We start from the raw sequence: 21,103 nt of genomic DNA on the forward strand, positions 1-21,103 counted from the left end.
ACGGCCGCGTGTCGGGGCCCCCAGCCACGTCCCCAAGCTGTATGGGATGCCCGGGCTGTTCTGCGTGCGTCCTGCCATCGTGCTGGCACTTCTGAAAAGATTAAAGAGATCATGGTGATATCGCTGAGGATTTAAGGCCCTTGTGTTGTCTTAGCAGCATGGGGAGCTGCTGAGGACATGAGAGGAGAACCTAGAGTTTCTTCCCCGTGGTAGACTGTGAAACCGTACAGAGAGCTGCTGAGGGGGTGGAAGGGCCGCGAGTCGCGTGGAAATCCAGCTGGAGCCAGGAGGATAGACTCAATTTTACCTAATTCGATTTCTTTTGGTTTTCATCTGCTAACAAAAACATGACAGCGCTTGATGAATAGCATGAGTCCAACAATCAGATCTGTTTATGGTATTTCCAAACACGCTTCTGGACGGTATTGTCTTGAGGTCGGGCTCCATAAAAGAGGTTACAAATCTCCCCGCAGAGCTGATTCAGAGTCAATTCGTGTAGGTATAGACACACGTCTTTTGACCGAGCAATCAGAATTGTTTCTTTTCATGGTGGTCCTCTCCTGAAAGGCTTTTTTACGCCCTCCTCTCTGCGGGAAGGAGGGCTGATGGGCTGGGAAGCCCCCTCCTGGAGGCCGGGGCCATGCCGTGCGCAGCCGGGCTCGCCGTGCATCACTCCCGGGCTGACCCAGGCCTTGAGGATCGCCTGGACTCCAGCAGAAACCCTTTTTGAGGCAGTTAAGCGATTGCTGAGATTGCACGTTGCTGTTGGGGCTGGCCATTTTCTGCTCTCGCTTCCATCGGCGCTAGTAAATATTATTTTTAAACGTGAGAGAGCTGAACTTCTGTCATCTGCTTCCTCCTCTTCGCCTTTGCCAGACTGAATAATTCCTCCCTCACTTCACACCAAGAAAGGGTAAAGAGTGGAAGGGAAGAGGCACAGCGAGTCCTGCTGCCAATCTGATCTGCAAACACAGCGTGTCCATGTCCCAAATAGGGGCTGAAATAGTCTCGCTGCCTTTTTGGGCTCGCTCCACCGCTCGGAAGCAGAAACCTTGTTTAAAACCTGTCAGCCTTCTCTGCGAAGCTGAGAACTGTGCTGGGGACGCTGGGCGAGCCCTTTGTTTTCAAACTAAAACATTTCTGCCCTGCCAGCTGTCACCCTGCCTATATATCTCCTGCCTTCAGTGGCTCTTGTTACACTCAGAGCCCAGGGAGGAGCAGCAGCCCGTGGCCATTGCCCGTACCCAGAAGATTTCTTTTGATGCTCTTGGGATCAGCCAGGTCCTGGGCTCGGCAGCACCAGGGACTCATCCTGCTCCCGGAGCAGCCCTCAGCCCCGCTCTCAGTCTGCTTGTTCCCTCTCCTCCTCGGCTGTTTTCCCCTCTGGGCCTCTCATCTGCCATCTCTCAGTAGAGTTCTTGCTTTTAAATACGTTTCTGGCTCTGTAATGGCTTGCTCCAGCGGTTCTTGCCTGTCCCATCCCTATTAAAAACGTGGCTGGCGGTGCTTGGTACCGTTTCCCATGGGGCCTGGTGAGGAAAGTGGCATTTCAACAAGGAACCAGAGCTGTCTTCAGACCTAAAAGTGATCATCCACGGACGCGTTCGTCTTCCCCTAATGCTCTGGAGCTGCTTAGTGAAATGGGGAAATAAATCTCCCAGATGCTTCCTTGGTGTTTCCCCTCCCCAGGGCTCCAAGATGGGCAAACCTCACTGCTGCTGCTCTGTGAGCGAGGAAAACAAGCAAAAAATTTGAGAAGAGTTCAGAAATACCAAAGCGTTGTTTGAAATTCAGGTGGATCTAGCTGCTCTTTGCTCTTCCTCTCCCAGGCATTACAACCTCAGGTCAGGCAGCAGCTTAGTAGCAGATTAGGGAATAAAATCTAGATTTCTGCCCTATCCACTGTTCCTCTTTATGCATCCCCAGCCGTGATTAGCTGGGGAAAGATGGTATTTACCTTGTCACTGAGGGGTTGTAAGCGGAAGATGCTCTGCAAATAAACTCCAGTGGAACCTGCAGGATGATGTAAGAGTGAACTTTCCAAAAAAAAAAACCAACAAGATGACAGAATAATATTAGCCAAGGTATAAATGGACTGCGAGGGGCTCTTTGTGCCTGGGCAGCGCAGCAGGAGCCCTCTGCAATACCAAGCTCCAGGGAGCGGGTGCAGGATGGGCTGAGCCTGACCTCCCTGGAGGGGACGGGTCTGAAATCCAACACGAAACCTTTTTTTGGAGGGATCAGCTTTGCAGAGCTTTTTGTCAATCCCTGTCCCAGCAGGCACAGAGGCTGCTCCTCCACCACGTGTGCGCAGGGCCGGGAACGCCGGGTGCATGAAACCTGCACAGCTCTGGTTTTTTCCTTCCTTCCAGGGCACGAGGAGGGCAGGGGGAGCACAGGGAGAGGGGAAGCTCGAGGCAGCACGTGCTGTACCTCCGGAGAGATCGCCGAGCGTGCTCTGTGCTCCCTCGTGCTGGAAACCTTGTGGAAAAAATGCCGGCGCAGTTTGTAGGCGCACAGGATGTTTGCTCTGTAGGGAGACCGGAGGGCTCTTCCCTCCCTCGGGACCTCCCCGTGGTCAGCTGTGGGGGAGCTGCTTGTAGTTCAGGGCTTTTGCCTCTCTTCCAACCTTTTGCTTAAAATTTTCAGGAAATCTGCTTGCGGCGGTGCCCACCAGAACTTTTTGCATCCAAGGACTTGTCACGCGGGCCCTCGCAGTGATTCACGACTGCGCACAAACAGCAATGAGCAGGAGATGGTTACGCTTAGGAAACCTTTCAGCCTGCAAACTTAAATACCTCCCGCTGCAGGCTTAATTCAGGGGGAAATGAAGGCATTCGTACAGCCGGTGCCTCAAAGGAAGGGCTCTGGTTATCTCATTTCAGTCTGCTCTGATATCTGTGTCATTCAGGCGGTGCTAGCGGGGAGCTGAGTTACAGCGCTGCTTCTGGGGCTCGTCCCGGTGCCACCTCGAGCACGGGGTGATCAAAGCAAGAAGCGAGAGCCGCGCAGGGAGCAGCAGAAGGGCAGGTGGGTGCGGGGAAGGAGTCGTGGTGATAAGCGATGGAGTTAAGGCTCGCTCCCCGCCCCGGCCCTGAGCCAGGACACCGTCCCGCAGGCACAGCGGCCGGGCTGACTCACTGGGAGGAATCCGGCCCTTCGAAGGGCTTGGCAGTGCTGTGAAATTACAATTAAGTCCAGTGAGAGGAGGTGAGGAAGCTGGAGCGTGTTGGAAATGACCCTGGTGTGTTTGGACAGGGACAGCTGAGTCCTGCTCTGCAGGGCTGGGCAGATTTCCTTGGGAAGCTCTCGAAGAGGGACGAACGCTGCTGACAGCCGTACGCAGCACCCGGATGGACGTGTCCTGTCTGCTTCTCCTGCCTCGTGGCTTTGTGTCCTGGACCTGTTAACAGCCTCCTCTTGGGGCCCAGAGCTTTAGGAGAGTGTTTGGGGAGTGTTTGTCACAGTCCATGGAGCTGCTGCTGCGCTCGTGGCCCCACAGCTCCGCTCCCTTCACCTCCACTCTTCTCCATGCTGCCTCAGGGCCCCATCCTTCCTTTCTCCATGTCCTTTAATGCCATCACCACCTTCCCTGCCTCCTCCTGTGGCTTTGGGCTCCTGCCCTTTGGGTTGCCAGCCCTGAGCGTGCGATCAGGTCCCGGAGCCCGGCTGCGTAGCGCCCTGCGTGCTCGCTGGGCCCCTCGCTTGGTTTCCCGGCGTAGCAAATTCTCCTCCCTATTATTTCACAGCCCTGCTCTTGCCAGTCGTTGGGTCTGCAGGCAGTTATCACCACAATCGGTGGTTTTTAGGAACGCCGTAGAGCCAAACCAGCCTTTCTGGACTTCCGTATGGCTTCTTGGGGGTGTTTTCAGCCTCGTTGCAGGCTCTGCCCCGCAGCGTGTGCACCGTGGATCCGCAGAGCGCCAACCCCGGCACCGCTCCCCTCCCGCGCATGAGCCGTGCCTTGCCGGGCTGCGATCGTCGTGCTGCAGCTGGAGGGGCGCCCGCCTTGGATTTCCTGCCTTCCTGTTGAATCAGGCCCCAGTGGGGGAGGCGTTTTCCTTCCTCCCGGAGGTTTACGGCCGCCCCGCCGCGCTGCACAGACGCGGGGCCGGAGCACGGCAGCGTCGCCGCTCCGCTTGCAGCCCCTCTGCTGCCCGTCTGCTGCCGGTGGGACTCTCCCCCGAGTATCTCCGGTCACGTAGAGCCCTGTGCTCTGTAGGGGGGCTTAATGGGCTTGGCAGGATCGAAGCGTTTTCACGGTAAAATGATGATAGCTCCGTTTTTTCCGAAAGCAGATTTGCTGTTCCTTTTCTCACTGTCCCTCTCGAAGCAAGCCCGGCATGCCGAAGTGTCCTCTCCTGCAGGAAACGGGAGGAGGAAGAGCGTAGAGGTGCTTTAAAAATAAAATCCCGAGCATGCCACCACCTTTTCTGACTGTGGTATGGCCACCGGAATCGTTTAGGAAGCTGTATGACTTGGCTTCTCTGATTCACCATAAAAATATATCTCCCTGCTGATATGGTTTGGCCGGGAAAACAGGCCCAGCAGTGTGCGAGCTTGGGTTTTTCCTGACTGCCCACTTAACGTGGTCTCACCTTTTCCAAAGAACACACGGCCCTCGTGCTCGTCGGGAAGCACCCGGGGGCCTTTTACCAGCAGCGACCTGACCACCACGGTGGGGACGCCAGGCTGTCTGACGGGGAGCCCTGGCACTTTTACCACCAAAGCTCAGAAAATAACCAGATTTGTTATTGTTAGGGGTTTTTATTATTATTATTTTACATACAGCATTCCTATACAGCATTTCCCCGTTGTTATTTGGGCCTGTCCCGGCCCACGCTTGACTGCCAAGGGTTTTCTGGTGCTGCTTGGGGCAGATCCTCGCTGGTGAGTGCCGGGTTTGCAGGCCAACCAAGCTGGTACAGGGATGATTTGCTGGGATGCTCCTTGCTAGTTAGCATTAAAAGCATGAGGACAGAGCTATCCTCCAGATGGAGGGCAACCCCTTAAAAAAAAAAAAATGAGGTTTTCATACTGTTACCCTTGTTTCGGCACAGGCACCGCGTTGGTGGGGCAGCACGTGGGGCCGTCACTGCCCCAAACTCCTGGTGGCATCCTGGTAATTCCCTGGTGTGCTTGAATTTGGTTAAGATTTATTGAGTAATACACATAGAGTGCAAAAATCTTCATTGATTTGGCTTTTGCCCTTTGAAACTCTGTTTTGGGGGACTGTGCTTTTCTTGAGACATCTCGAGCCTCCTAAAAATGTACAAAGCGCAGCGTGCGCTCTCACCGTGCGCTGCTTCGGGGAGCAACGTGCAGGAGGGAGGCTTAAAAAAGGCCCAGCCTTTACTGGAGTAAGATGAGAAATGATTTAAAACACTATAAACAACAGAAGTATGTACCCAACTCGGTACATCCCACGTCTTCACAATCTCATCCTGCCTGGCGCTTGGTGCTTGGAGTTCTGGTGATTTCATTTACAGGATAATTAAGGGATTTACCTTCTAAAGGTCTTTGCTTTTGTTTTCAAATCTCCCCGTTGCAGCAGCTGGGCAGGAGCCAAGGGATTTACAGAGCAGCAGGCAGCCTACGTGAGCAGCATTTCCTGGAGGGAGGAGAGGGGCTTTCCCCGACCAGCAGGGAGCTGGAGCTGGCTGGCGAGGGTGCTCTGTGTATGTGGCACTGTCCTGTCTGCCGTCGTCCTCTGCCACATGAGGAGCACACATGTCAAAAAATGAGAAAAATCACAGCGTGGGGCTTAACCAGCTGGCTTTTCTCAGCAGCAATGACCCTCCTTGTTCCTCTCTCTCTCTCTTCCCCTCTCCAGAAGCCCTTCAGAGGCCGGTAGTGTCAGATTTTGAGCCCCAGGGCCTGAGTGAAGCTGCCCGCTGGAACTCCAAGGAGAACCTCCTGTCCTGCCCCAGTGAGAATGACCCCCACCTCTTTGTTGCACTCTACGATTTTGTGGCGAGCGGGGACAACACTCTCAGCATCACCAAAGGTAAGGCAACCGGGCAGAGCGGTATCGGGAGCGTGTGAGAAGACACGGGATGAAAAACCACTGGGAGACAACTGAGTTAGACGCTAAACACTACGGAATTTATTATTTTATTACTGTGGGAATTCTTTTTAAACAAATACAAACATTTCTTGAAGTCATAACCTTTTAAAAGGTTAAAAACTGGCTGAGGTTTTTGCGTTGGCCAAGACTGTTTGTCAAAGCTAAGGTCTCCAGCAGGAGCAAGATTCTGAGCTGAGAAATCAAACTAAGCTGACTCTAGGGGCTGGCCTCTGTTGTTTTCATGGTTCTTTCTCCAAAATACAGGCTTTCTTAGGAAAATGACCTCATACAGGTAGTGTTTTCTTACTTAGTCCTTCTGTTCCTTATGCAACTCCAAGTTGCATCTATTTTCTTTGCTAATCAAAACAATTTTTTACTGTTTGTCTGCTCCTGTTGTAGTCAACTCATTTCAAATAAAATTTGTTGGAGTCTTCTCTCAGCTCAAGCAGTGCCAGAAGTGCTGCAGAACTGCAGGGGAATTGAACAAACTCCTGAAGCGTGCATGTCACTTTATTTGGCTTCTGTGCTCTGCTCAGGCTTAAAGCAGTGCGTGTGGTCCCTGCTCAGTGAGATTCCTGTTCTTATGGGAGGTTATTTAATGACCATAGGGCGGAAAGAACCCATCCCTGTGCTCCTCTCCCAGGTTTGCTGTGTCTAAACATATTCTCTTGTGCTCAGGTGAAAAGCTCCGCGTCCTGGGCTACAATCACAATGGCGAATGGTGTGAGGCTCAAACAAAGAACGGACAAGGCTGGGTGCCCAGCAACTACATCACCCCAGTGAATAGTTTGGAGAAACACTCCTGGTATCACGGACCCGTGTCCCGTAACGCTGCCGAGTACCTTCTGAGCAGCGGCATCAACGGCAGCTTCCTCGTGCGGGAGAGCGAGAGCAGCCCAGGACAGAGGTCTATCTCCCTGCGATACGAAGGAAGGGTGTACCACTACAGAATAAACACCGCGTCCGACGGAAAGGTAAGGCTGCAGGCTGTCCACGTTGTAAAAGAAAAATGTGCTGGTGGTGCACTCCGTCCTGCTGAATGCACAAGGTCAAGTAGCAGCGATTGAGCTGTGCAGCTCCGAGCCCCGATCGCAATGTTCAGCATCCGTCGTTACAATAAACTGTGACATTCCTACAGGGCTGTGACAGAACAAGCTCATTCCTTTAGCAGACTGGTGAGGTGGAGTGCAGCTCAGTAGCGAAACACTAAGGTAGGAGACAGTAGAGCTTACATCAGAGCTGGATGCAACAAATCTTGTCAGTAAGGTATTCTAACAGGATTTTCATTGCGTATGTTCAAAAGATAACCTTTTGGACTGCCAAATCAGAAAAGTGTTGCTGATAGTCCTCTAAATATTAGGGACAGAGTACCTTTTGGACTACTCTGCGTCATTTTAAACTACTATTTTGATTTCTGCACAGCTTTTCAAGGTGATTATTGAAAACGGGTAGGCACTTTCATTGTTGTTTGGGCCCCCTTTCCAGTGTCGTCTTCTTTTTTTCCCTCTATCTTTGTGTACTACAGCAGTGTTGCAATGCCTTGCTTGATGGATGCTGCAGAGAAATGTTAACATAAGCTTAGTTTTCCACAGATTTTCATTTGAATTTCATGGAAACGTTTCTGCTGGCATTGGATTTCGGTAAATTTTGTTTTTAATGAACCCATTTTAAGCAGTGTCTCTTTAGATCCTCTGCAGAAGTTGCAGTGTGGGTCTGGAGCATGGCTGCTGATGCTCTTCTTGCCAGCATCTAGTAGATGACAGATTCTGTGCCATTAAAGTACTTTTAAATGAAAAAAAATAAAATCAAGTATAATACTGTCTTCCATAGCCAATTTTCCTGTGTCCTGTGAGAGCTCTGTTCTTCAAACAGTAGAATCCATAATATAAAAACACAGGGAACAAGTATATCATGTCTGCTATTTATCAGACTCATCACTCTAAAACCTTTAATAAGATAAACAGACTTTATTAATTAATGGAACACTTTTGGTCTGCTTTAGCAAACAGACTCTGATGGAGACGATGATATTTATGATTATTTCAGGTGATAGATTTCTTCGTTACAGTGCTTCAGCTCTTTTTTCGCTCTGTGCAGACACACTCTGTGGTCACATCAGCCCTGAGAAATGCTGACAGGCTGCGGACTCCGAGGAATACACGGCAGTCTGGAATATTTTTCCTCCTCCTGTCTCTGTGCTTGATATCCCTTTGATTCCCATCGATGCTGGCAGCTGAGCAGTGTTCACAAGCGAACACTTTGAACCGAGGCCTCCTCCTTTTGGTGTAAATAACCACGTGTCCCTGGTGCTGTAGCACGTTCTCCTTTTTCGCTGTAAAAGGGTTTGGCATATGAAGGCTTTCATCCCCACAGAGCTGTTTTTATCCCCCAAAACAGTTCCGCAGAGCTACAGTAATCTGCTCAGGTCTGTAGTAGCCGGGTTAACTGTTCATTTTCCAGAGAGTTGCTTGAACTGGTGTTTTTGACGAAAGGTGCAGGTCAGCACGAGAGCTGTGCCTGTGGGGCTGAGCGAAGAGGAGGCCCCAGTGCTCCCTCTGGCCCTGCCAAGGAAGAGGGCTGCTTGCCATCCCCACAGAAGGGGCCGTTCACCATCCCCAAGCCTCAGCACTGCAATTCATCTTGTTAAATCGCATCGATTTCCATTTGCGTTAACGAAGCGAAGTGCGACAGCTCATCAGGAGCGTGCTGCCAGATGCCTGCCTCTGCCACCCACCTCCGCCTGGAGCTGGACCAGGGCACGCCACGCTTCCAGTGCCCTGTCCCAAGCTGCTGAAGCTTAAAAGCAAGTAAGAGAGGCAGCTAACATCCCTGCTTTCCCCTTGGGAAACGGAGACTGCTGCACAGCATCCCTGCTCTGAGCTGCTGGGGCCTTGCTTCGTTACCCGTTTCACATCCTTCTGCCGAAGGGAAGCTCTTACCTCCAGCTCCCCGGGCACCTGGGGCTTCCACAGCCTGCCAGGTCCTTACTCAGCCTTCTGAGGAATTCACTGTAGCACTTGGAGGCCTCGAGGATGAACGGCTTCGGTGGGTCATATCCTGTGCCTGCGAGAACGGCACAAGAGGTTTTACAGAACCGAGTGGAGCAGCTGCTGCTTGGCCTGGAGGGGGGCCGTGCCTCCCCCAGCCTGCAGGAGAAGTGAAAGAAGCAGGAAGAGATGGGAGATGCATCTGTCTTAATTTTAGCACCGTTCATGTTAATGCTCTGGGGTTCAGTAGCTTGAAATAAGTAACTCATCAGGGGATTTTTTTCGTTTCCCGTTTTAATGGGTCATATTCTTCCGGACCACCTTTTAATGTTTTTTTAGGAAGACATTCAAAATGACCTTTCTGGATTTGGCTGGCACAGCGCAGCCAGTAATCTGGTAAACCACTTCCGTGGAACTGAGGCCTTGGGTTTTCCTGCCTTGATGGTACTTGAGGCAAAGCCTCCTATTGAGTAACCAGAGTGAATAAACAGCGCTGTCCAGCCACTTCTTCAAATCCTGCTGTGGTCAGCATTACGGACACAGGACGTGTCTTGATGGAGTCTCTTGGAGCTTCCAGTGGCTCAGCAGGATGCAGATTCGTTCCCTTCTTCGTGGATTTTTTTTTGTGGGGGCTTTTAGTATTGCCTGCTGATGGCAGGGTGAGAAATCCCTTCAGGTTAAGGATGCATCGCACGGGTCAGTTTAACAACACCCTTACCACCAGTCAGGAGACATAGTCTGATGGTACAAGCTGTGGATAAACAACTAATTTGTACAAATCTGAGCAGCCCAGAGCACTTTGGAACAGCACAGCTTTTAGTTTGACTGAAGATGCACGAAAACTGCCCAAATAATAAGTGGGCAGCGTAGCCAGGATGCAAATTGCACGAGCCCCGGTGTAACCTCCTGCACTGCAGAACTGCTGAGTCTGGCCACGCTTTGTGAGTACAGTGAGCAGCACCAGACCATTTACATGGGGGAAATGATCCAGCAGGCATCATGAGCTCAGGTTTGGTGAGCAGGGTCACTGGAGGAGGGGGGGCACAGCAAAGCTCGCTGCGCGGCACCGGCAGCACGCCCTCCAGAGCTGCTCCTTGTTGCCTCGTCTTGGGATAGGTGCCTCACACTCCAGATGAAGATTTGAACACTGCCTAACTCTGATCTCCAGTAGTGCTGACAGGAAGAGAGGACTTGAGGTGTCAGAGCTAAGGTTTAATTGCTGAGAGGGTAGAAAAGTGCAGAATGAACACGCTCGGTGGGTGGCTGGGTGGGTTTTTTCATGCAGGTAGAAACCTTGGTGTGTGTTACAGCATGGAGCCTTGTCCTGCCATCCTGAGCTCTGTTCCCCAGCCTGCTGTGGGTTTCTTGTCAAACCTTTGGCCGTTCATTTACCACCCTTCTCAATCTGTAGCAAGTTCATACCTGTCACACAAAATAGGGATATTTGTAAATTCCAGGAGATTTTGTGATCGCGGGATACAAGCCGTCATAAAACCAGGGACAGGCTTCCTTCTCCCCACTTCCCTGGGCTTCCAAGCAGTCCGAGAGTTCAGCATAGTTTCACACATCCATACTTTAATATTTTAGTCCTCAGTGTAACGTGAACTGGTAGTACCACTGCTAGTACTGCAAGTTGTTCCCAAACAGCCGTGGTTTGTTCCCAGCTGTGGTTACACTGGCTGTTCCGTGGTGGTCTGAAGAACCGTTTGCTTCTTGCCTTGCAACTGTGAAAGCTTCTCTCAAAAATGCCATTCTTCTGTTCCCAGAGCATCCATTTTTAAGGTGATTTCACCTCTGATCGTGAAAGTCCATGACACACACAGCTGAGCGTTCCTGCCAGCTCTCACAGGACGGTCACCATCTGCACCGGAGCCTTTGTCTCGTTCTCAGAAACTGAAGCAGGAATTTGGGCCAGCAGGATGCTGAGGGGCAGAGGGCCTCTTCCGTGGCACTCCGACGTCCTTGGATGATACAGCTGCTCTTTTCACTCACCTTTTCGTATTCGTAGGGCCAGTGCTCTTCTTTCCTTCGGAATATTTGGTCTTCTCCAGTGCTTCTCGTTCTCATTTTGGGTTTTCCATAGTAAACAGATGCCTGTGAAGGAGGAGCATCCGTACAGAAATTGCCGGTCTCCAGATCAAAGGCTCTTTTCCTCCTCTCTGCAAACATTTTTTTTCTCTGTAAATACATCATCTTTTTCTGTTGGACATGTTCACTTAACACATCTGTGAAGCTCCAAAAATTTCTTTTTTTTCCATCCAAGAATTCTGTCTAGGTGGAAGAAGCAGAGTTTGGCCCCAAGTCTGGGATTTGGGGCTGACTGACAGCCCTGTCAGCTTCCCAAAATCCCAGGCAGATGGCCACCACACGTGCACAGCCTGAGCTTTTCGGTGCACATCCAGCGAGGCAGAAGGTTTCTCCCTGTCCTTCAGGCGTTACAGCATCACTTTATTATTATGGTTATTATTATTTTGTAGCTTTTGTCACTGGAAGTTTGGAGTTGGGTATGAAATAAGAAATACAGAGCTGTGTTTGTAGGTGTCGCTTCTCTACCTTTAGCAGGCTTTTAGGCTCAAATGGCTCTTCTCTATAAACGTTGAAGTGGTAACAAATGCAGGCTGCCATGCCTCGCAGTAGGTCTGTGCTCAGTGGTAATGATTTTACTTCTGCGTTATTGATCTGTGCCCGTCACAAGGATGAACAGGCCAGCTGTCCAGCTCGATGCAGAGCACTATGCAGACCTTAGCCCGAAGCTCCCAGTTTGTTAACGAAACTTCAAGGAGAATCCAGGAAGGTGAAACGTCATCGCTCAGACAGTAGCAATGTGATCCAGACACTGAGGTAGAGAACCCGGCGGTTCAGAAACTATCCCACAATCTGTGCTGACGTTTCAAGCAGCAGCATGCCAACCGAATGCTCTTTGCGGTCATTCCTTCCATATTGTTTGAGCAAAGTGCATGTATTTGCTGGTGAATCCATGCCCTTCTGCAAGTGTTGATCTTTCTCAGCTCTGAGCTTCTGCGAGCTAAAGAGCATGTGGAGCTCGTGGCACGGCAGTGTGACCTGAAGCCATGCAACACTTGGCTTTCACCATTTTAAATGTAGTTTCTACATACGAGTGCTCGAATATGCATGAAGTTAATGAGCTTTCTCTTTTTCTTCGGTCCCTAGCTGTATGTCTCTTCTGAGAGCCGCTTCAACACGTTGGCGGAGCTGGTCCATCATCATTCGACGGTAGCAGATGGGCTCATCACCACTTTACACTACCCGGCGCCCAAACGCAATAAGCCCACTATTTACGGGGTGTCCCCAAACTATGACAAGTGGGAGATCGAGAGAACTGACATCACCATGAAGCACAAGCTTGGGGGCGGGCAGTACGGAGAGGTGTACGAAGGAGTCTGGAAGAAGTACAGCCTCACAGTGGCCGTGAAGACCCTAAAGGTAGGATTTGCATCTCTCAACATTCCTACTTCTCTTCTTTTCCTACATTCCTGTCCTTTCAGCTGAGCTGAGTGCAGGCTGGCTGCCTTCCCTCAGCCCCGCTTGACAGTTTGGGTTGGTGCTAGCCCTTAATTTCTGTGCGTAGGCCTGGAATAACAGAGGACTTGAACCGATGATGGTTTTATGTGACACTTGAAACACACATAACTAAACAGGCTGTTAACAGCGCAATTTTTGCTTCAGAGCAGATGAAACCTCAGAAAAGTAAATAGCTGCTGTGATACTTCTTGCATTCAGGGGGTGGCAAAGGTGTGCTGCTCGCAGGTGAACGCACGGAGACAAGCTGGGGCATTAAGGAAAATTGCGGATCGTGACTCAGGCAACAGAAAATTCAAGGGCTGCATTTCAAGGAGGATCTTAATGTTTTGATTGTTTGTCTCATGTGGCGTCTTTCCCAAAGACAAGCTCCCTGTGTACCTAGCAGTCTTAAGCAATTGTTCACAGCTGTTTATTATCAAAAGAGACGGGGGGGGGGGGGGGGGGGAGTGTATCCAAGCTCAAGTATATTAAAATTCGTAAGAGGCTTTAGTGGGGAACTGGGTAATCAGTTCTGTTTCTGGCTCTGCTCCCTGATTTCTGAGTCTTGGTTTCCTTGCCTCTTGAAATGCAAATAATGCTCCGGGTTCATAAGGTCATTGCTTAATTCATTTATGTTTATAAATGTGTCTTGAGATCTCCTGGCACCATCTACACACATTGCATTCGATTGCTTAATAAGAGTTTATGTTAACTTGACACCATGTTCTCTCTCCTCACATTGGGATGTGGCTTGGGCTTGCAGAAACAAACAGAAGAAGGCTTTTTGTTTGTTTCTTCTTGTTTTTTGTTTTTGCAATGGACATTTTTGAAGTGGAGAGCCCCGCATTGATGCGGCAGTGTCAGGGGAAGGAAGTTTCCTTGATTCGGGGAAAACATTTCTCCCTGTCTGTCTGAACGGGGGCTACCTCAGTATTTCTGGGTTGCTATGGCTGCAGAAAGGATTTTCGTTTTGGCCTTTTTTGTACTCTGGAGATTCCTTTTGCTGCTCCCCAGTGGAGAAGAGTTCAGTGCCTGCTTGCACAGGCAGCGAGTGACACCTAGTGTTACCCGTGCTCGGGCCAACGCGTTGGGACCGACCGCAGGGCTTGCTCGGGAGCACCATGGTGCAGCTGGAGCTGCGATGTGACCGGCTTGAACAAAACATCCGTATTGTGAAAAGGAGAGGGAAATCGTGTCCTGAAATGCTAAGTTTGCTGCAACATCTCCTGCCGTGGTGCGAGGGTGCCGGATGCCTTCGGGTCTCTCGTTTGTGCCCAATCCTGATTGTTGCGTTCCTTCATCTTCTCGCTAAAGCCCATCAAGAGAGGCACATTTTGTGCGATGCCATCGAATCTCTGTGCCTAACGAGAAACCTTAATACAGACCATGGCTGTTTCAAATAGATCAAATAAATATTTAATGAAACACGACTGAAAGTGGTTCATAATGTAATGTGGAGCAGCGTGTTCCACTGGGGAATGTAAGAATAACCAAAAAGAGAGTTGAGAAACACTTCAGTCTGCAATTACGCACACTAAAACCATCCTTAAAAGCAAATTTATAATCCACCGTCCTTAAATCCATCAGTCTGCTACCTGACAGGTGGGATTATAGCTCTCTTCAAAGTTTTGGGAAATATTTTTAAATCGCATTTATATTCCGGTTCAGCACGCGGAAACAAGCCTTCAGCAGCTTCTTCACAAACACTCAGACGACTCGCTTTACCTTCATGTGAGAGAATATTTTTCAAAACTTGACGTGGCTCTTGTTCCTTCCCCATCTACCCTGCGTATCTGCGTAAGAAAGATAAAGGGGAGGGAAAGCTAAAAGGAAGAAAAATCCCTCCCAGCTTCCTTTTGACTAGCAGGGCTCAGGAAGCCCGATTTGTTGTTCGTTTTTCTGTCAGGTCTGAGCAGAGCTGACAAAAGCAGCACCCTGGGTTTTGGTTGTGTGTAAGCGGGAGGTGCAGTGCAGCGAGGCGGTGCTCAGATGTTTCCCGTTTAAACATTTCAGCAGGGACTCGGCAGAAATGGGCTGCGGTGACTGGGGATGGAGCTTTGTGACCCGCTCCAGCAGCATCTCGGGGCTGGATGCAGCCTGCTGGGGCCGTGACCCAAACTTACTGCCCCGTGAGGGCCATTAAATGCCTGAACTGTTGTGAGCCGGCCACCTCAGCACATTTCTTCCTGCACACATCTACCCTGCATCAATTAAGGTTGCCTTCAAAGACTGCCTTTTTTTTTCCTTTGTTTTCCCCAGCAGAGAAGCCTGTGATTTAAATCAAGCAACCTGCAGGCCAGGTGTCCCTTAATGAGGTTTGTGTAAGTCAGGGCTGAGGCACGGTCCTATATTTTGCTAGGAACACACCGTGTTGCTGGAACCCTTGTATTTATTCCATGGTTTTGTGCAGAGGAGGACTGAAACTGGCACAATTCTGCTCTTTGCATGAGATCAGATGTACAGAGAGATTGGTAATTCCCTCAGATTTATAGAGAGATCGCTGTTAGGGTAATTCCCTCTGTGCATCCTCCTGATTAGTTTGGTCACTGAGAGGTAAAGGACTGCAAACCACGGAGCAGCCGTGCAGAGGAGCCACCTTTCCAGCAGCACACAAAAGATAAGTGCGCGTCGAGGTTTGTTTGGCAACCTGGATTGTTAACCCCGTTTCCTTCGCCAAAGAAAACGGTTTAAAGTTCTGTTCACAAGGCCCTTTGGGCTGTTCGTTTTGACGGAGCGTGCTCACAAAAACACAGCTGCCAATCAAGTTAATTGGCGACGAATAGCGAATGATGGAATGAAACCGCTCGAAAAAGGTTCTCGTGGCTAACTGCAGAGCAGAGCGCTGCCTGGGTCTTAGAGCAGCAGCCCACTGTTATCATTCTCACCAGCAGCAGTAAATCCTCTCCAATCCTACCTTAAAACACTTCGTCCATGTAGGCTGTCAACATTAATCCGCCAACGGGAAAAAAAAAAATATGGATATAGAAAGAAACATTGCTTTAGGAATAGATCTGTGTTTTTGCACCACTTTGAAATGACCTTCCGGCCGTTTGGGGCCCGTTTGCTGCAGCAGATGGGTCTTTTGAGCAAGATTGGATCTTCCCTGGCTTTCTGTTGTGCCAAGCAACTTCACGGCGCTCAACAAATAGGTAGTGACACATCTGCCCAGAACAGTTACGTCACGGCTCAGATTCTAAATACCACGAATGAAATCTGTGAAACCTCGGGCTTTCGGTTAAGGAGTCGCTGCCGTGGGCCACGCTGCCCTGTCTGAGGGTGGGCATCTCTTGCTCAGAGCCAGTGAATTCAGGGCCTTGCATTTCAGCAGTTGCTCGAGCCTTCGATTGTGGCGTAGCCTTCCTTTTCTTTTCATTCGTGTTTTGTTTCTTTTTCTTTCTGTGCTGTTTGTTTCATGTGATTTTATTTTCTGTTAGGAACAAACATTTTTAGCTTTTTCCTTTTCAGCTCCTGAACGGTCCTGCAAGAGCCCCTTCACAAAAGGGATATAGATTTTCTTGTTCTAAAAAGCTCTCTTCCAAAACTACAATATGAATGATAAAAATACATTTTAAACAATCCTAACAAACAAACAAAAAAAGTTCCCAACTCCTTGGCATTGTGATGTGGCTATGGGGAAAAATTACCTTGAAAAAAGCTGTGGCTTCTGTTGTCACTTTGCTGTTCGTTTTGTGCCCCCATACAAAAAAACTGTTCCTCCTTTGTGCGCGCTGTCCTTGCCAAAGCTTTGCTATTGTTCTGCAGGAGGATACCATGGAGGTAGAAGAGTTCTTGAAAGAAGCCGCAGTAATGAAGGAGATCAAGCATCCGAACTTGGTGCAATTATTAGGTAAGTGATAAATACCAAGCAGGGGGATTTGAACTTAAACCCTTGTGCAGTGATATGGATGTTAAGGAGCAGATAAGCTGCTTACCATACCAAGGCTTTAAATACAGACACTTATTGTCTGGCAAAATTCACAATTTGTACCAGTAATACATGGTTTTTAATGATCTCTTCTCCCTAACGTTTTAATTTGCCAGAGCCTGAAGCAGGAAATTAAACCCCTCTGTTAACCAGTTCCACGCACAGCCCATTCCCTGTGCGAGCCCTGTATTTCCCCGTTAGAGGTGTAAATTGCCTTAGAAGACAAAATATTCAAACCCAACTTTGTCGTGGCCCTTAGGGGTGTGCACACGGGAACCTCCTTTCTACATCATCACGGAGTTCATGACGTACGGGAACCTGCTGGATTATCTGCGCGAGTGCAACCGGCAGGAGGTGAACGCGGTGGTGCTGCTGTACATGGCCACTCAGATCTCCTCAGCCATGGAGTACCTGGAGAAGAAAAACTTCATTCACAGGTAGGAAGGGCACTGAGCACCCCTGAATCTCAAGGTTTATTTTCAGATTATCCCAGTGCTGACTTCAGATGCAGTCCATGTCCCACATTTAACACGCTGCTGTGCTGCGTTCTCATCCCCTGCATTGACCTGTCTGTAGGATGACCTTCTAATTGGTTTTCTCTGTGCTTATTTTTTTCTTTTTTTGAAGCAGGTTAAAGACATATCAGTACTTTTATAGTTTGGACAAATGCCTTAGCTCTAAATGCTTCCTCAGGTAGCAGGCTCTTAATGGACCAGATAAGCCTCTGCTCTCCCTTGATTCCAACGGCCCTTAAGAACTGCTGCAGGCAGTTGGTGCAGCTGCATGTGGACAGGTGCTCAGAGCAAAGCCTCCCTCTTAGTGCCACCTCACCGTGTGTCCGTTCTCCTTTATCTTGCTTTTTTCATCCCCTATGGGGACTGTTTTCCATTATTGACCAGATTGCATATTTGACTTTAATAAGCATCTTTGCAGTCTTAAAGTCCCAAAGACTCTGACCTTTAAGCGTGCTGCAATTACGGCTAGAGCTTCGCATTCTTCGTCTGTAGAAATGGCCTCCTAGCAATATAATGACACATCCTGTGCGAAGGTTTGAGAGTCACCGAGTTTAATACAAGATGTTCTCTGTGCCACAGCGTGACCTTTCCTACCCAATTAGCTGGAATATGAAATTAGCACGTGTTTTTTTTATAGAGACAAATATGAAGATCGTGTGTAAAGTTCTAGGTCTTCCTCTAAGACATGCGTTGCCTTTGCTGCCTGAAAGGCTTGTTTAAATGCTTCTGTCAGTCAATAAAGTGAACGGTGATGCTGCAAATTAAATTTTTTCCACCCTTTGATTTGCTCTGTTGAAAGTATTTCATCCCTTCAGCCTGTAGGAAGTGAACTTTAAAAACTGCTTTGTGTGAATCCCATTTGTCTGCTCTCCTGTTCATTTCATTTCCCCTTATTTCTGATGACCCATTTATCTAAAATAAATAGTAGCATTTTTTCCTTATCAGCCACCCCCACACCCACCTACCCAATTATTTTAAGAGTGTTGCCACAATTCGCATCCATGAATTCAAACGCTGGGCTGTGACCTCATTTAATGAATCAGGAAGGAGGAGGAATTTGATTATGAAGAGGAGCTTTTATTTAGACACACATTGTAGTAATCAGCATTGATAAGAAGATACATTCAAAAACATAGTGGAAATTTAATGGACATCTACTAAGATGTACTTTTTAAAATCTACTCTGGCTGAGCAGAAGAAACAAACAAAAGAAACAGCAGAGGCTGCCTCACATTTGAAGAACATCTCACGCTTTCTGGTAGAATCAATTTTTAGTTCAATGTAACATAATCTGAAGAAGCGTTTTTAGTAAAACCCAGTATTAGGAGAAATGTAATTCTGCGCTTTACATTTTTATCCTCATCAAGCATTTCTGAGGGTGCTAACAGCACGTCTGTGGCAGGGAGGTGGCAAACGCGGCGTGTGCATCTCTCACCTGCCAGGGTGAAGGCAGGTGAAAAAATGTGGAGGAAAAGCTCGATTTGCTTATTGCTCAGTCTTTTAAAAATGTAAGTGCTGATAGCAGAGACCACAATAGGTTTGAAAAGGCCAAAATCTCTCCTGTTGGAAGATGAGGGCTTTGAACTGAAAGGGTGAGAAGAAACTGTTGTCTTGCAGCTGCCCACGCAGGCTTTCTTCTGCCTCCTTGGCAAGGCAGCTGGGGTTGCTGCTTTTTCACCGAGCTGTCCATATGGTCACCGATGACATTTTTGTGTTGGCTGTGAAAACATTGCGTTGTAAGATGTGGTGTTCTTAGGAAGAAGGAGAGCATAGCTGGGGATTAAACCTGGTAGTCGAACAGGGACTGGAAGAAGAATTCTAGAGAGGGACTGGTGTTGTCTGGGGTGATGGAAGTGTTGGAGAGGTGGGCAAGAAGCGAGGCATCGCAACTGCTTTAATTCAGCGCTCATCCTCAGCTATTGATAACTTGAGCACTGACATTTCTTAAAATTATTTTTATCCTGAGGGTGGCAGCTTTTATTGAAAGTGAGGGGGCTTCTTGAAGCTTTCACTTCACATTAAGAAAAAAAAAAAGTTTGGATGACAGTCTTACAAAGCCGGAATGGAAAATCACTTTACCTCTTGCACGTATGCAGAACTCCATAATTTCTGTGTAATACTCTGATCTAAATAATCACATGCAGGCCCAGGCTTCTTCGGGAACAGCAAGTTTCCTTGCTATTGCCAAAAGGGAGATGACAGACCACTCATTGCCTGGTTTTGTGCTCGTTTTTAGGGACCTCGCTGCCAGAAACTGCCTTGTAGGGGAGAACCACTTGGTGAAGGTGGCAGACTTTGGCCTGAGCAGGCTGATGACAGGCGACACGTACACTGCCCACGCTGGAGCAAAATTCCCAATCAAGTGGACTGCACCAGAAAGCCTGGCCTACAACAAGTTCTCCATTAAATCTGATGTCTGGGGTAAGAATTTTACGTACAAACAAATTGGGATTATAGCCTTGTGTAGCCTTCTGTTGCAGGGCTGTGCAATGAGTACACCGTGAAACGTTTCAGGAGAGAGCGCGTTCCCTGGCGTGAGCCGTGCTGTTCTGTGAGCTTGTCAAAGTTCAGGGATTAATCTCTGCAAATTCAGTCCTTGAGTGGAAAACTGAGGATGCAGACCTGGCTTTGTGTGTTTGAGTCGTTGGCAAGTATGAAAATAAAGGATGCTGTAGTGTTTAGAGAAATGTCTGGAATGGGGCTGGAGGGCACCAGTGCTGCTGACTTGATAGAGTTCTGGCACAGAGCTATGAAGCAATATATTGTGATATAGCCAGGAAGTTTCAAACTATTTTATGGAGGAAAGGGAGAATCTGGTTCATTTTTATGTTAAAAAATTATGTGTATATCTGTCTGGTGATAGCTCCGAGCTCGTCTTTCTGCATTTTAAAAGAATAATCTTTGGAATGAGATGAGCAGAAACAGAGAGAAAATTTGATGACAAATGGTTATTGAAGAGCCCTGAGGTGCTGGTGATAAGACTAGGCTTAGCTAAATGGAGCTAAATTCTATCAAATCTGACTGTAGAAAATTTCATTGTACTTTTTATCAGCCTTTCTTTGGATTTTATATCTCTGCCATAGCTGTTGGTCAAATTCTCAAAAGTGCCCGGTGACATAAGATAGAAGTTGGTGGGACTTGGTCCCAAGGGCACTTGAGAACTGTTATCCTGAGCATCTTTTATATATATATATAAAAAGAGCAGGCAGTAGGAAAGCAGCAGTGAAGTTTTCTGCAGATTGGAGGAAACGGTGCGGAGAAAGGCTTCATTTTGAAGGAACTTTTAGGGGACGACTGATAGAAAACCTTCCAGAGATGGCAGAGGACAACCCTGCTGAGGTCTGTGTGCTGAGCAAGGTGTTTCTCCTGCTCTGGGCTGGCATGGGATGGCGCTGGCCGTTGCTGGGTAGCTGCCACAGTCCTCAGGATGCTGCTGAATTGCTGGTGGGGCTGTAGGGATCCCTGTCATATTTAAACAGCGGAGTACTCGGGGAATTTCCGAAAGGAATATTGGGTGTCTTTAATTAAGGTTAGTGTAACCTTGCAGAGCGGTGGATTAGGGGATCTGACTGGAGCACGCCAGCCATCCCCAGAGGCCATGGCTGCTGCTGGCCATGCCAGGGTTTGGATGCTTTTCACCTCGCTGCCTCGAGACAGAAATCAAAGAAAATTGTGCATAGAAATGTCTAATGTAAATTGCCCTTGGTGGTGTTACCATGTAATGTGATGTGATTTCCTTACTTATGCAGAATTGTAATCGCTTTCTCTTCAGTTTGAGGCCAGAATAGGGTGACTGAACTAATTACATGCAGGTTGCTGAACTGGTGTTGAGTCTATTCTGCATGCCTGACTCCTGGGTTAGCTGCCTGACCCTGGCGCTGACCTGCACCGGGTTCTGGGACTCAAACGCCTCGCCTGGCTTCAAACCTTTTTGTGCTCTCCCTTTTGACTCTTCAGCTTTCCCCGTGACCAAAATATCTCACCCCCTCCATTGCCTCCTTCGTAGCAACTGCTGAAAATCTCCTCTCACTGCTGGGTCCCTGGTTTCCCCTCCAGTCTGCAGCTAAACAGGGGTGCCCCAAAAACC

The 21,103-nt window shown here is 48.8% G+C and overlaps 1 protein-coding gene across 2 annotated transcripts in view; it reads left to right on the forward strand.

Moving 5' to 3' along the window:
* ABL1 (ABL proto-oncogene 1, non-receptor tyrosine kinase) overlaps positions 1-21,103 on the forward strand; it is a 68,986-nt gene that overhangs the window by 40,394 nt on the left and 7,489 nt on the right. For both annotated transcript variants that reach the window (XM_032200155.1, XM_032200156.1), the window contains exons 2-7: positions 5,834-6,007; positions 6,746-7,041; positions 12,226-12,498; positions 16,339-16,423; positions 16,761-16,938; positions 19,253-19,437. In XM_032200155.1, coding sequence (XP_032056046.1) covers positions 5,834-6,007; positions 6,746-7,041; positions 12,226-12,498; positions 16,339-16,423; positions 16,761-16,938; positions 19,253-19,437 — 1,191 coding nt within the window. The remainder of the gene's footprint in view (positions 1-5,833; positions 6,008-6,745; positions 7,042-12,225; positions 12,499-16,338; positions 16,424-16,760; positions 16,939-19,252; positions 19,438-21,103) is intronic.

Source organism: Aythya fuligula, chromosome 19 (assembly GCF_009819795.1).
Source record: "Aythya fuligula isolate bAytFul2 chromosome 19, bAytFul2.pri, whole genome shotgun sequence".
NCBI classification, from domain to species: Eukaryota; Metazoa; Chordata; class Aves; order Anseriformes; family Anatidae; genus Aythya; species Aythya fuligula.